At 37.6% G+C, this 12,945-nt stretch overlaps 1 protein-coding gene across 1 annotated transcript; it reads left to right on the top strand.

Annotated features, from left to right (window-relative positions):
* Positions 1-299: 299 nt before the first annotated feature.
* LOC110812469 (Leucine-rich receptor-like protein kinase family protein) lies at positions 300-4,326 on the top strand. Its single transcript, XM_022039253.2, has 2 exons — positions 300-2,951; positions 3,623-4,326. The coding sequence occupies exons 1-2, from the start codon at positions 455-457 to the stop codon at positions 3,958-3,960; spliced, it is 2,835 nt and encodes a 944-aa protein (XP_021894945.1). The 5' UTR covers positions 300-454; the 3' UTR covers positions 3,961-4,326.
* Positions 4,327-12,945: the final 8,619 nt, after the last annotated feature.

Here is a 12,945-nt window from a genome sequence, read left to right as displayed (position 1 = left end):
TTTATACTCAAATTTTAAATCATTTTTATTTTGTTTTAATTCAAATTATTATGGATTAATATTTAAACTAAAATAAAACTTATAAAAGTGAAAAACATGTTTTTTTCTTCAGTCTCTCAGTTCATCCATGATAAAAGGTTAAAACGTTGAATAAAATATTTGTATTTATTTTGCAAATAGACATAAATTATGGGTTAAATAAATGACGATAATTATTTGCATGCCATGATTTTAAAAGTTAAAAACATCCAAGATACAGTATAAATATAGAAGACTGTGTTAACAGTTCAACCTTTTATGGTTCCTTTTTTAACAGCTGGCTTGCTAGGGATCCGAGCAAACAAGACATAAAGATCATCATCCTTAGCTGATCTTCACCATAATCTTTCGTTCTGCAAAATTCAAAATTTGAGAGGTGATCGGGAAGATGTTATAGATCATCGTCTTCATCAACATGCAGCTGATACTACTAATTATCCTTTCCTTCTTCTCTTTCAATTTTCATTTGTTGCATGGCGATGAAAGCAATGAGCTTCAACTTCTTTTATCCTTCAAGTCTTCCATCAAACACGACCCACATGGCTTCCTCTCCACCTGGAACAACAACTCCTCATTTGCAAGCATGTGTAAATGGTCTGGCGTCACCTGCAACAATATGTCTCACATCACCGGAATCAACCTCTCCAGCAAGAACATCTCCGGCACACTCTCCTCTTCAGTCTTCCATTTGCCATATATTCAAACAATTGATCTCTCTGGAAACCAGTTCTTTGGCGAAATCCCTCAAGATATTTTCTCTTCCTATTTGCTTAAACATCTCAATCTTAGCAACAACAATTTCACAGGTCCTATCCCAGAAGTAGTTCCATTCTCAACCCTCCAGACTTTAGATCTTTCCAACAATTTTTTATCTGGGAAACTCCCACAAAACATTGGATTACTTTCAAGTCTCCAAGTTCTTGATGTTGGAGGAAACGTTTTGGTGGGGGAAATTCCAATCTCCATAACTAATATCAAAAGTTTGCAGTACTTGACGCTGGCTTCAAATCAGTTAACCGGCCGGATTACAACGGGAATAGGCCAGATGAGAAGCTTGAAGTGGATCTACCTGGGGTATAACAATCTTTCAGGTGAAATTCCAGAAGAGATAGGTGATTTAAACTCCTCGTTGAATCATCTTGATCTTGTTTACAACAATCTCTCTGGCCAAATCCCATACTCTCTCGGCAAACTTTCCCAGCTTCAATACCTTTTTCTTTACCAAAATAAGCTAACTGGGTGTATTCCTAGCTCCATTTTTGGCCTGAAAAACCTCATCTCTCTTGACCTTAGTGATAATTCTCTATCGGGTGAGATCCCAGAAAAGATAATTCAACTCCAAAACTTGGAGATTCTTCATCTTTTCTCCAACAACTTGACTGGCAAAATTCCTCGCGCCTTAACCTCTTTGCCTCGTCTTAGAGTTCTACAACTATGGGCTAACAAACTCTCTGGTCATATTCCAGAAAATCTTGGGAAACAAAACAACTTCACTCTCTTAGACCTCTCCACCAACAGCCTCACCGGAAAAATACCCCGGAGTCTTTGCCAGTCCGGCCAACTCTTTAAACTCATCCTCTTCTCCAATTCTCTCCGAGGACAAATCCCACGTAGCTTGGGCAGTTGCAGAAGCTTGCGCCGAGTGAGGCTCCAAAATAATCGCCTCTCTGGTAAACTACCACCGGACTTCACCAAGCTACCACTCGTCTATTTCCTGGACATATCCAATAACAATCTCCATGGAAAAATTGGAGAAGAAAAGTGGAGCATGCCGTCTCTTGAAATGATTAACTTAGGCAACAACAGCTTTCTTGGGAACCTGCCCGAATCTTTCGGCAGTGAGAAGCTCGAAAATGTAGATTTCTCAGAAAATGGATTTTCAGGTAGTATTCCCACAAGCTTCGGAAGCTTACCGGAGCTAATCCAACTAAATTTACGCGGGAACAAGCTCACTGGAAAAATCCCACAAGAGTTAACTTCTTGTCAGAAGCTAGTGTGTCTTGACCTAAGCAAGAACCAGCTCACTGGTGAAATCCCACCCGGTTTCTCTCAAATGCCAGTTCTTGGCCAACTTGATGTGTCCGAGAATGAATTAACCGGTAAAATACCTGCCAACTTAGGGGAAGTAGAATCCCTTGTTCAAGTAAATATCTCTCACAATCATTTTCACGGTAGCTTGCCAACAACTGGTGTATTTCTTGCCATTAACCCAAGTTGCGTAGCCGGCAACCATCTCTGCGGAAGTGATAGAACCAGTTTGCCGGCATGTAAAAAGAAACCAGTTTGGTGGTTCGTCCTGGCTTGTTTCCTTGCTGGGTTAGCGCTGCTTGGTCTAGTTTCCTTAGCCGTACTCCGACTGGTTCAAATTCGAGGAAGAAAGAACTTTGAGGTGATCAAAAGAGTGGAAAATGAAGATGGGATATGGGAATTACAACTTTTTGATTACAGCCTCTCCAAATCCGTAACAATCCAGGATGTCATGTCATCTGTAAAAGAAGATAAAAATGGGATTTTATGCGAAGGAAATGGGGTGGAGTACATATTAAGTGAAGTGAATTATGGGATGAGTTTTTCGCCTGACATTCAACAACTTGGCAAGATTCAACATCCAAACATCATCAAATTATTTGGTATTTTCCGGCGATTAGAGAAAGACGCATACTTGGTTTATCAACATGTTGAAGGGAAAAGTCTGAGTGAATCCATTGTCGGAAATTTAAGTTTTATGAGACGACTGAGAATCGCAATTGGGATTGCAAAAGCTCTAAGGTTTTTGCATAAGGAGGGTGTTGTCATGGGTGACATGTCGCCGGGGAAAGTTATGGTAGATGAAAAAGATGAACCTCACCTCAGATTAAGTCACCTGTTTGTAGAAACAAAGAGCTGGATTTCTTCAGCCTACATTGCCCCAGGTACATGAATCTTTATATCTACTATCATGTTTTTTATTAGTATTATAGCCGGTTAATATGGAAATTTATTGTGGGTTTTCTGTGTCTCATCATTAGCCTGCATGCTGCTTGTTTAGACAACAACAAAAATGATAGCTTCATGTGAAACTTAATCTGCTTTTATACTGTTTGCTTCTATTAGGCTTGGTTTTTTTCTTTTTTTATTTTAAAAATGAGAGAGTCTCACATATATATGCATAAATACAGGGTGAACTAAATCCATCTACTTCAGTTTATCTAGACCTATTAAAATAGGAAAAGAAATCATGATGTTACTTAATATGTACATATATTTCGCCCTGTATATGTAGAATTAAAAAAAAAAATGTAAAGAATTTGGGAAGTTGGGTATGTATATAAATTATTAACTAAAGATAGAAGAGCAAAAAGAATATGCTTTTTTTTGGGGAAAAGCTGAGTGGGTCAATTTTCCAAAACATTATTCAAATTCATATCTTAATTTTATCCCAAAAAATTTTCAATTTAACCCTTGGATCTCTCTATATATATTATTTTTTAGTGTTACTGTATGAAATTCAAAGTTCCGGCCACCTTTTACACATTAAAATCTTCATTTCTACCTTAGAATGATTTAGTTGATTTATTTTTAATCAATTTTGTTTATTTTGCAGAAACAAGACAAACCAAGAACATAACAGCAGAAACAGATATTTATGGATTTGGCCTCCTTCTCATTGAACTATTGACAGGAAAGAGCCCTAATAATGGAGAGTTTGGTGTGCATGAGAGCTTGGTGGAATGGGCTCAATATTGCTATTCGGATTGTCATATTGATAGATGGGTGGATCCTCTGATCGCGTCCCATGCATCAATTTACCGAAATCAAATTCTACAGGCAATGAATTTAGCTCTCCATTGCATCGCCACCAACCCTACAGCTCGTACCTCGGCAGCTCTCGTATCCAATACCCTGCGCAGAATATTGCGTGAAACAACGACTTGGTGGTAGAAATTTTTCGAATCTAGGATCTTGTGAGTCTAATCTTATCAGTTTAAATTGTGACTTCTCAATTTATTATTTAGGTGACCTTGCCTAATTTAATCAAATTTAGATAAATAAGTACAAATAATCTCAAGTAAATGAATTACAAGATCCTCATACATGGTAACTTTTTTCTATTTCACGTCTCAAATTTTCACCACCACTATAATTACCATGCTTTAATTCTCTTGGTCCTTTGGTTCTGGTTTTCTCATATTAGTTCTGCAGGGTGTATGTTTGATGTTATCTTAAGTGCATACAATAGAGTGCTGTAAAAATGTAAATGATAAACTAATGCCACAATATGAATTCATGAGATATGATTGCTTTTGACTGTCTTCTCTTTTTCCTAGCAAATCATGGCAGCCACTTTTATGACAAATCAATATTTTTTTTTACTATTAACTTTTTTTATAACTTGTGAATTGCCATTATTGATTTATTCTTTCAATGGTGGGTTCTCTTGTAATTTAACATCAAAATATTTTCATCTTAGTTTGTTTATTGAATGTCTAAATTAATTCTAAATTTGATTTTTTAAAACGAGATTCTTTTACAGAAATGGTAAAAAAAATTCATGTTTCATTTGAGTTCATAAACAATAATTATTCTATATAGGATTATCAATCAAAAGTACTTTTAATATTAGATGGAAGAATGGTAGACGACATTCAGCTTCTTCTTCTCCAACCTGCATCTTCTTCTTTCTTTTTTAAAAGTTCATTCAAGCTTCACTCATCCTTTTCGTCACTGTTCGTTAATCGCAGTGGCCTTAGTCGTAATGGCTCACTGCACATCTGGTCGAAGTTGTGGTGGTCCTCGTAATGGCTACATGGAGTCTATGCCTTCGGCCTCTTTCTGCAACTTAAGCCATACGCTCAGCCTTTTAGCTTCCTTTTCCCAGTTTTTTTTTTGTTTTTTTTTTCAAGTTCTCGATGTCTTCAGCTCATTCTCAACCTTTTCATGGTCCCAAATTCTCAAAATTTTCAACTCTTCCTGACCTCAACTTCTTCCTTTTTCCTTCTTGTCGACCTTCAAGCTTCTTCTTTGTAACACCCATTATTATTATTATTATTATTAATTTTTAATTTATTTTATTTAGTTTATTTTGTAATTATTAAAATTTTAATTGATATTTTTTTTATTTAATTTAATTTAACGAAAATAAAGATAATAATAATAATAAAATTGGGTAAAAATATTATTTGGATTTAATTGAAATTGATTTTGGAAAAAAGGAGTGAAAATTTAGATTATGGGGGTATTTTTGAAAAGAAAATCGGAAACCGGGGGTCAAAACGTAATTTATAAAAGTTGTGTCACGTCAGCAGCCACGTCAGCAGCCCCGGCCAACCAGGACGCGTCGCGTGGCAAGGACACGCTGACCAGGGGATGGGCCACGGGGGCGATCCGCGTGCACACGATCGGACGGCCCAGATCCGTTACCGCGCACACGGACGACCCAGATCAAACGTGCGCACAGACGGCCCAGATTCACGCGCACGAACGGCCCAGATTCAATCAGGCACGGACGACCCAGATTCAATTAGGCACGGACGGCCCAGATTGCATCGCGATGAACGGCCCAAATTTAATCCCAATTAAATCGCGATCGAACGGCCCAGATTCAATCTTGATGGACGGTCAAGATTAAAAGGCGAAGAGTATAAATACCCCCACCCACACCTGACCAAAGAAACCCTAGCGACCAGTGCTCGCCGGAGGAGCCGGCCGCCGCCACCTGCTGTCGCACCGGGGAAATTTCTGACTGCCGATCGAGGTAATTTTTCTCCCCCTTGCTCGTTTTTCGACGCTGAGTCTGCCTATGGCCAAACCGGAGCCAAACCACCGGCCAAACGGCCAGAAAACTCAGATGAAATCCAGCGGCGCCGTCGTGCCCCTCCTCAGTTTTTGCCTCCGATGAGGCCCTTCCCGGCCTCCGTTTGATGCAAATTTTATACCACTGTGATCACCGTTCTTTTCTCTACAGGTTGATCGGAGCCAAACATCAAAACGCGACTCACGCCGGAGGAGCCGCCGCACCCAAGAGCACCGCCGCCGGTAAGTTTCAGTTTTTTACAATTTTTCGGCCCACCGAGGGCCCTAGGGTTGTTCTATCACAGGGACCGATGCAAGTGTGGCCGAATTCGGCCAAAACGGCTGAAAATGGCCAACCCGAGGCGAATTGCCGTCGCTTGCGGCGGAGCCGCCGTGCTGGAATTGCGATATTGGCCGAAAGGGGCCCTAAGTCTAATTTGAGATTTTTTGGGACACGTGCAGTTACTAGTAGTGCGTTTCAGCTCCCTGGAAAAAATTCAGGGAAAATTAGGGACAGCCTGTAGGCGCACTGTAGAGCCGTATTCAGACCTCAAAACAAGTAAGGACCCCTCATCCTATTTCCTATCACGGTATTAAAGTTCAATAAATGATAAAACGGTATTTCATGAATCAATAGATGTGTGAAATTGTTTAAGGTCGCTAATGGAGCCCGAGTCTGGTGTATTTGTCGGTCAGTTGTTGTTTGTTCTATTTTACAGTTTTAAATACAGTATGATATTTGATGTTTTTATTTCATAGTTTCGTGTGCATATATCACTGTTTTATTGACTATGAGTTGAATGACTGAGAACCCGATATTGTGTGTTGTCTTGTTTGGCATAAACTACTGGTTTGCATGTTTGTGTGTGATTTGATGATAGTGACTGAGGAAAAAAAAAGGGAATAAAAGGTTACGTGAATTGATAAATAGATAATGTGGACAGCCTGACTAGATATCCTGAGAGATGGTGGACGGACCAGGTCCGTAGGGAACCCTACCGGGAACGTGGTCTCTCATACCGGACGGGGTATGAGGACCTCCTGTGTTTTGGCGCCCATACCGGACGGGGTATGGAGACGGCTCTGGAATCAGGTTATAAATGTTAAGGGTTCACGGGTAGCGGGACCCCTATGGATCCCCATGGATACTAGTAGGGTGGTAAATGAGGAAAATATGTTGTGTAATGATTGAAATGCAAAGGCGTGGTAAGTATTATGTTATACAGTTCATATGATTTCATGATGATGAAAATGTTATTGCTTTCGTATGTTGTTTTATGGATCTCACCGAGGTAAGTGGACAGTAAAGGATTTTATTATTGATAAAAGAATTTGTTATAAATTATACTCCATTGGTCTTTTTGTATTTTCTACCCACCTTTACCTCCGTGGCGGTGAGATAGTGTGATGTCTTTACTGGGCTGGTGTAGCTCATTCCTTATTTAACCATTTCAGATCAGGAAGACATTGTTCCCGAGCCCGTTCCGCAGAAAGACGGCGAAGGGGACGCCTAAAGACTCTGTAGTTATATTTATAGTTTTTATTTTCTAGTTTCTCTTTTAGTTAGTTTGTTCTTTTATACTTTGAGCACGTTTTTTATTTTAGTGTAAGGGATGTTAATCAAAATTTTTATTACACTTCCGCATTTGACATTTTTAATACATATATTTCATTCTAAATTTTCGGGGTCGTTACATTCTTTACCCTTGCTAGGCAGTTAGGGTTTTGGATTACATAAACCATAAAGCTTTGGTTTTTTTAAGCAATTCAAAGCTGTTTTCGGGGTAAGCCAAATGGGTTTTTGGTTTTGGCTTTTGGGTCTCCGATTATGTTTCTTATGTTTAAGAAGTGGATATTGTTTGCTTAAAATGGTTTTGGAGACAGAGTTGAAAGTCTGTTGGATTGAATTACAAAAAATATATGTTTTTGCAACTAAATTGTAACATGATCCTATCAGTTTTTATGAAGAGTTTCGAAGTGTGTTTAGTTAAGAAAAATTGCTGTTTGGTGAACTAAAAAGTGAGAGAGTGAGAGAGAGAGAGAGAGAGAGAGAGAGAGAGAGACTCCAGCTCTGTTCTTTGGAAAAAATGAGAACGAGTATAAATGAAGAATTTACAACAGTATTTATAGTAGGAACACAACTTTGACTATTTACAATTTTAACTCTAAACTATGAGTATTTATATTTTGTCACTTTATTTACGACAATTACAACTTTATCCCTTCTAATAGACACAAAATTCAGAAATTAAAATATTAATTTGCTTATTTTTTTTAATCAATTTAATTATGATTGTTATTTAAGACATGAAATTTCAAAAGATAGTTAAGCAATATGATTATTTTACGATGATCATATATTCTTATGAAGATTAGTATTGGGAGTATAACAATAATTTTCACTTAATTGGAGATTCCTTTTTTCTTTTCAAATTGAGTTTATTTTGTTGTTTAAGATATGAGATTTGAGAGATAATATTTGATCATTATGATTCTAACAAAATTACGATATACTCCTCTTGTTGGAATCATCATTTTTCAATTAATTAACTTTTCTTTAATGATAATAAATAATAATAATAATTTGAAACTTTCAATTAATTAACCCATAATTATTATTTTATTATTATTATCTTATTGTTTTGTTATTATATAAGCATATTCTTATCATCGTTAATTATTAACTGGAAAAAAATTATAATATGATATATACAAAATAATATATTAAAAATAACCTCTTAATATTTTCTGATTTTATAGTTAATTAATTTGAAATCCACATAAATATAAAAAAAAAACAAAATGTAAAAAATAGTTCATGTACCAAACAAGACCATAACTAATTTGAGACTCGGTAAGCGAAATATATATATATATAAAGAACTAAATATTGATTGAGCAAGCGAGTGGATGAGATGATAGAACAAAAAATTATAGAGACTTGCTGCACTTGATTCCTCTTTAACAGTATTTAAGCATTTTCATGGTTTTTACACGCTAAAAGGAACAAATTAAACAAAGATTTCTATTTTTTTTTTTTTTTTGTTTCTTTAAGTCAACCCAAAGTTCATAGAAAAGATCAGTTGACAAACATAAAGCATACGCAATGAGCATTCTTTTCATCATCCAACACTTTCCAAGCTACTGTTTTTTCATATGAGATTGGCTTCCCCATGTTTGACAAACATACACCACCTTCAAGACACATAAAACTACCATATTCTCCAAAATAAAACAAAGTTAGAAACACAACACAAATTATTCAACTACCAAATACTTGATAAATCATTATTCTTACCTGTTGCATTATTTGAGGGAACTCTCTGCATAATCTCTTTTTTCTATTTTCATCATATATCTTCTCCATACTAATTTCTTGAAGTGTCGTTAATGTTGTTTCGAACATGTCAAGTCATGCCTGATTTGCAAATGTGAAAACTAGCAATGCCCGTAACACCATAAGTTTATTATACTACATTGTCTCGGACAATGAAAGTACCAATAACAGCTTATTCAATTAAAAATTTTGCTAGTAGCTAAACTCCTATTTATCTCTAAGTATTGTGAATATAAGGTAATTACTTAACTTATGGCTTGTGGATTCTAATACTGTGCCCAGTTCTTATGGATGATTTGGGTACAAGTTAGGTCTTGTAACAATGATTCGGTTTATTTGTGAAAATTCTTTTATTATTCCTTTTACAAATAAAAGGTTTGTACTGACCTATTTTTTTGTTTTTTTTTGAGACTTCTACAAATATTTTTGCTCTTTCTTTTAAAACCCTTAAACCCAGAACATACTTAATTTTTAATTTTCTAATTTTTTTTTTCAATTCTTTAAAAAGAGGTTCAAAAAATGAAGGCCGTTTTCGGGGAGAACCAAAAGGCAATTCAGTTTCCATCCCCCAAACTACTATAAACGGTCTACTACTGAATAAACGAGTATTTCCTCTAGATGGAAGAAGATTTTCTTTGAAAAGTAGTTTTGTCCCATCTATTAGAGCTTGAAGAATTCCCAAAGGACCGACGTATTCAGGTCCAATATGTTGTTGTATTCCTGTAGATATTTCTCTTTCTAACCACACAATTATTAATACACCTATTGCGATCCCAATACAAGAGCCAAAATGGGAACAAATATCCATATGATTCCATATAACTCTTTTAAAGATTCACCGGTGGCTCACTTTTTCTAAGTAATAGGGAAGAGGACCGTCCAAAGCAACTAGAAAGAGCTTCTTTAACCAGAAAGAATTCAATTCAGATGTAGGATACCTATCCAGAAGTTTTTGTAACTCAATCATGTATGATGGAATCATCAAAGATTTGATCTTTTTAAACTCTGTCTGTGTAACGCCCTATTTTTTTCTTTATTTCTAATGGCGTAGTTTATAACAAATCCATGATCAAATACAAAAATTTCGTTTCAAATAAGTCATGTACATAGAAACACTATCACAATCTATTGTTCAGAGTCAAGATAGACCTGCAATCATTCATGTAACATCACGTGAAATACAACCGTATACTCTATCAACAGACATACTATCTTCTCTACTACTAATTTTTACACATTCAATTATGCCAATAAAGATCTTTATTCTGTTGCTCTATACGCTAGACTCGAAAACTATCAACTTTGATCTCGACTCTATTCCTACATCATCTGTGAATAATAGAGAGTGAATTCATATAACTCAGTACAGTAAAAATTAAGTTACAAATATGATATGCATAAATATGAAACCCAGTATTTCTATATGTACCCCATCACCTAACCTAAGTTCTACCTTGTTATCACTATGGGACTACACAAGACTAAAACTTATCCTGGTACCTTAAATATCATGCATACCATGTGTGACCGTCTCCCAACGTCACCCCAAGCGTACAAATATTCTCACCCGTCATTAGTATCGGCAACCACCAATAAACTATCTATCTCTCGACCTCTAATAGGCCACACACACACACAGATACCATCATTTTCCATCATTAATATCGGCGACCAAAGCCCTTCCCGTCGGAGTCTCCCGACCATCACCACTACCGGCGATCAACTTACTTTTTCTAGGTAGCGACAACCAACATCGGCGTTCCACAATGCTACCAACTTAAAAACAATATCATCCTGTCCTTACTCCCCCACCTTATCTTGAAGCTTTCTTATACCTTTAACCTGTATACCTAAACTACACGCGTCTCCCCATAAGACGTGCACTAACACTTAACACACTTATACCTATAATGTTCCCTTGCCAATTACCAAATTTACAGCAGCTATACTAACCTATATACAACCCATAACCTCACACCATTCATCCCCTCGCCCTACACAGAGACACCCCTACACCTCTATTCCGACACTTCATTCTCATGCTCTACGGCCTCTCTTTCCTCCTCTCAAATTTTCTACATCCACACAGACTACTTCCTCCCTTACATAAATCCACCTCACTCACCAAATCCCTTCTTCTCTCTCTCTCTCCTCCCGTGGTCCCCTCCGTAAGCCTCCATTCGTACTCACACAACATATCCTCCCTCTCACGAACCTCACTCACACACTGCACATCTTCCTTTCTCTCCTCCTGCGACCCCCTCCATACGCCTCCATTCACGTTCACACAAGATCTTCTCCCCCTCACGAACCTCACTCACACCATGCACTCCTTCTTTTCTCTCCTCTAGCGGCCTAGCCTCCTCCATACGCCCCCGTTAACACACAACATCTCCTCTCCCTCACAGACCGCACTCACACACATCGTACTCCTTCCTTTCTCTCCTCCTGCGGCCTAGCCTCCTCCATGCGCCCCCGCACACACACAACATCTCCTCTCCCTCACATATCGCGCTCACACACACCGCAATCCTTCTTTTCTCTCCTCCCAGGGCCTAGCCTCCTCCATACGCCCCCGCTCACACGCAATATCTCCTCTCCCTCACATACTGCACTCACACACCGCACTCCTTCCTTTCTCTCCTTCCTTTCTCTCCTCCTGCAGCCTAGCCTCCTCCATACGCCCCGCTCATACTCGACATCACCTCTCCCTCACAGACCTCTCTCCCACGCCACATTTCTTCTTCTCTCTCATTCTGCGGTCTCCTCCACACACCTCCACTTACACTCACACAAACTCCTCCACCTACGGCAAATTTTCAAATCCACATCAACTAACGCATCAAACTTAAAATTATCGTACCTCTTATTTCCCTCTTCCTTCCTCCCACTGCTCGTACCGTTACCATCCTCTTTCTTCTTCTCTCTCCCTTCTTGTTCCTCTCCACTCCGGCTCCTCTCTCTCTCTTTCCCGAACCTTCTTCGCCCTCCCCCTTGCTCTCTCTCTTCTCTGTTTTCTCTTTTCTTTTTCTTCCCTCCCTTTTTTTTTCCTATTTTCTCTTTTCTTTTCTTTTTCTCTTTTTTTTATCTTTTTTTATCTCCTATTTATACCTCACTTGCCTATCAAAATGACATTGTTTCTTTTCCTTTTTTTTCTAGTTACTACAGTCTGTAACTCACTATAGGCTCGGAAAACAAAGAAAAGATGTGTACGAACGAGATATCCAACAACAAGAAGAAGAAAAAAGATTGAATAGAGGAACTCCTGAACATTTGGTGATCTCAGATGTGTCGATATCAATGGTGACTCATTATTTTGATGAATCATTTCTTCGAAAGAGGAATGTATTTACTAGTTATATTATCTACAATCGCCTGAATCTCAAGACGTTCTTCGAACCAATCATAGACTTTATTGAGATAGGTAAACCAAGAGGACTCCCCCTCCAAGAACCATATATGAGAATTTCATCTCGTACAACTCAAATAAAAACACCCCAATACTGGTCTCCAATTTAAAAGTTATTTTTTAATTAATCTATATGTAGGATCCATCGTTGTCAATTACTACGAAATGATAGTAAAAAAATATGGCTGGTTAGTTCATGATTATTGTATTGTGCTGTTAGGAAATATTGTGATATAAGAATTGCCACTAAGAGTTAGCAAGGTCTCTATCTAGTTAAGCTTTAATGTTGGCTAAACCTTTTGTTCATGTGTAAGCATTGTCTTAGTATCCTAAGTTTATTAGGTGCAAAGCTTCCATAATATCTTAAAATAATGTGTGATATTGTATA

This window comes from Carica papaya, chromosome 7 (assembly GCF_054855325.1).
Source record: "Carica papaya isolate Zhongbai chromosome 7, ASM5485532v1, whole genome shotgun sequence".
In the NCBI taxonomy this organism is placed as follows: domain Eukaryota; kingdom Viridiplantae; phylum Streptophyta; class Magnoliopsida; order Brassicales; family Caricaceae; genus Carica; species Carica papaya.
This window is presented reverse-complemented; position numbering and strand designations above follow the sequence as displayed.

Bases quoted from the DNA above. Each gene is read 5' to 3' on its own strand.
- LOC110812469 (XM_022039253.2), top strand. From the start codon at position 455: ATGCAGCTGATACTACTAATTATCCTTTCCTTCTTCTCTTTCAATTTT. The intron at 2,952-3,622 runs GTACATGAATCT...TTTATTTTGCAG, and splicing joins TTCAGCCTACATTGCCCCAG to AAACAAGACAAACCAAGAAC.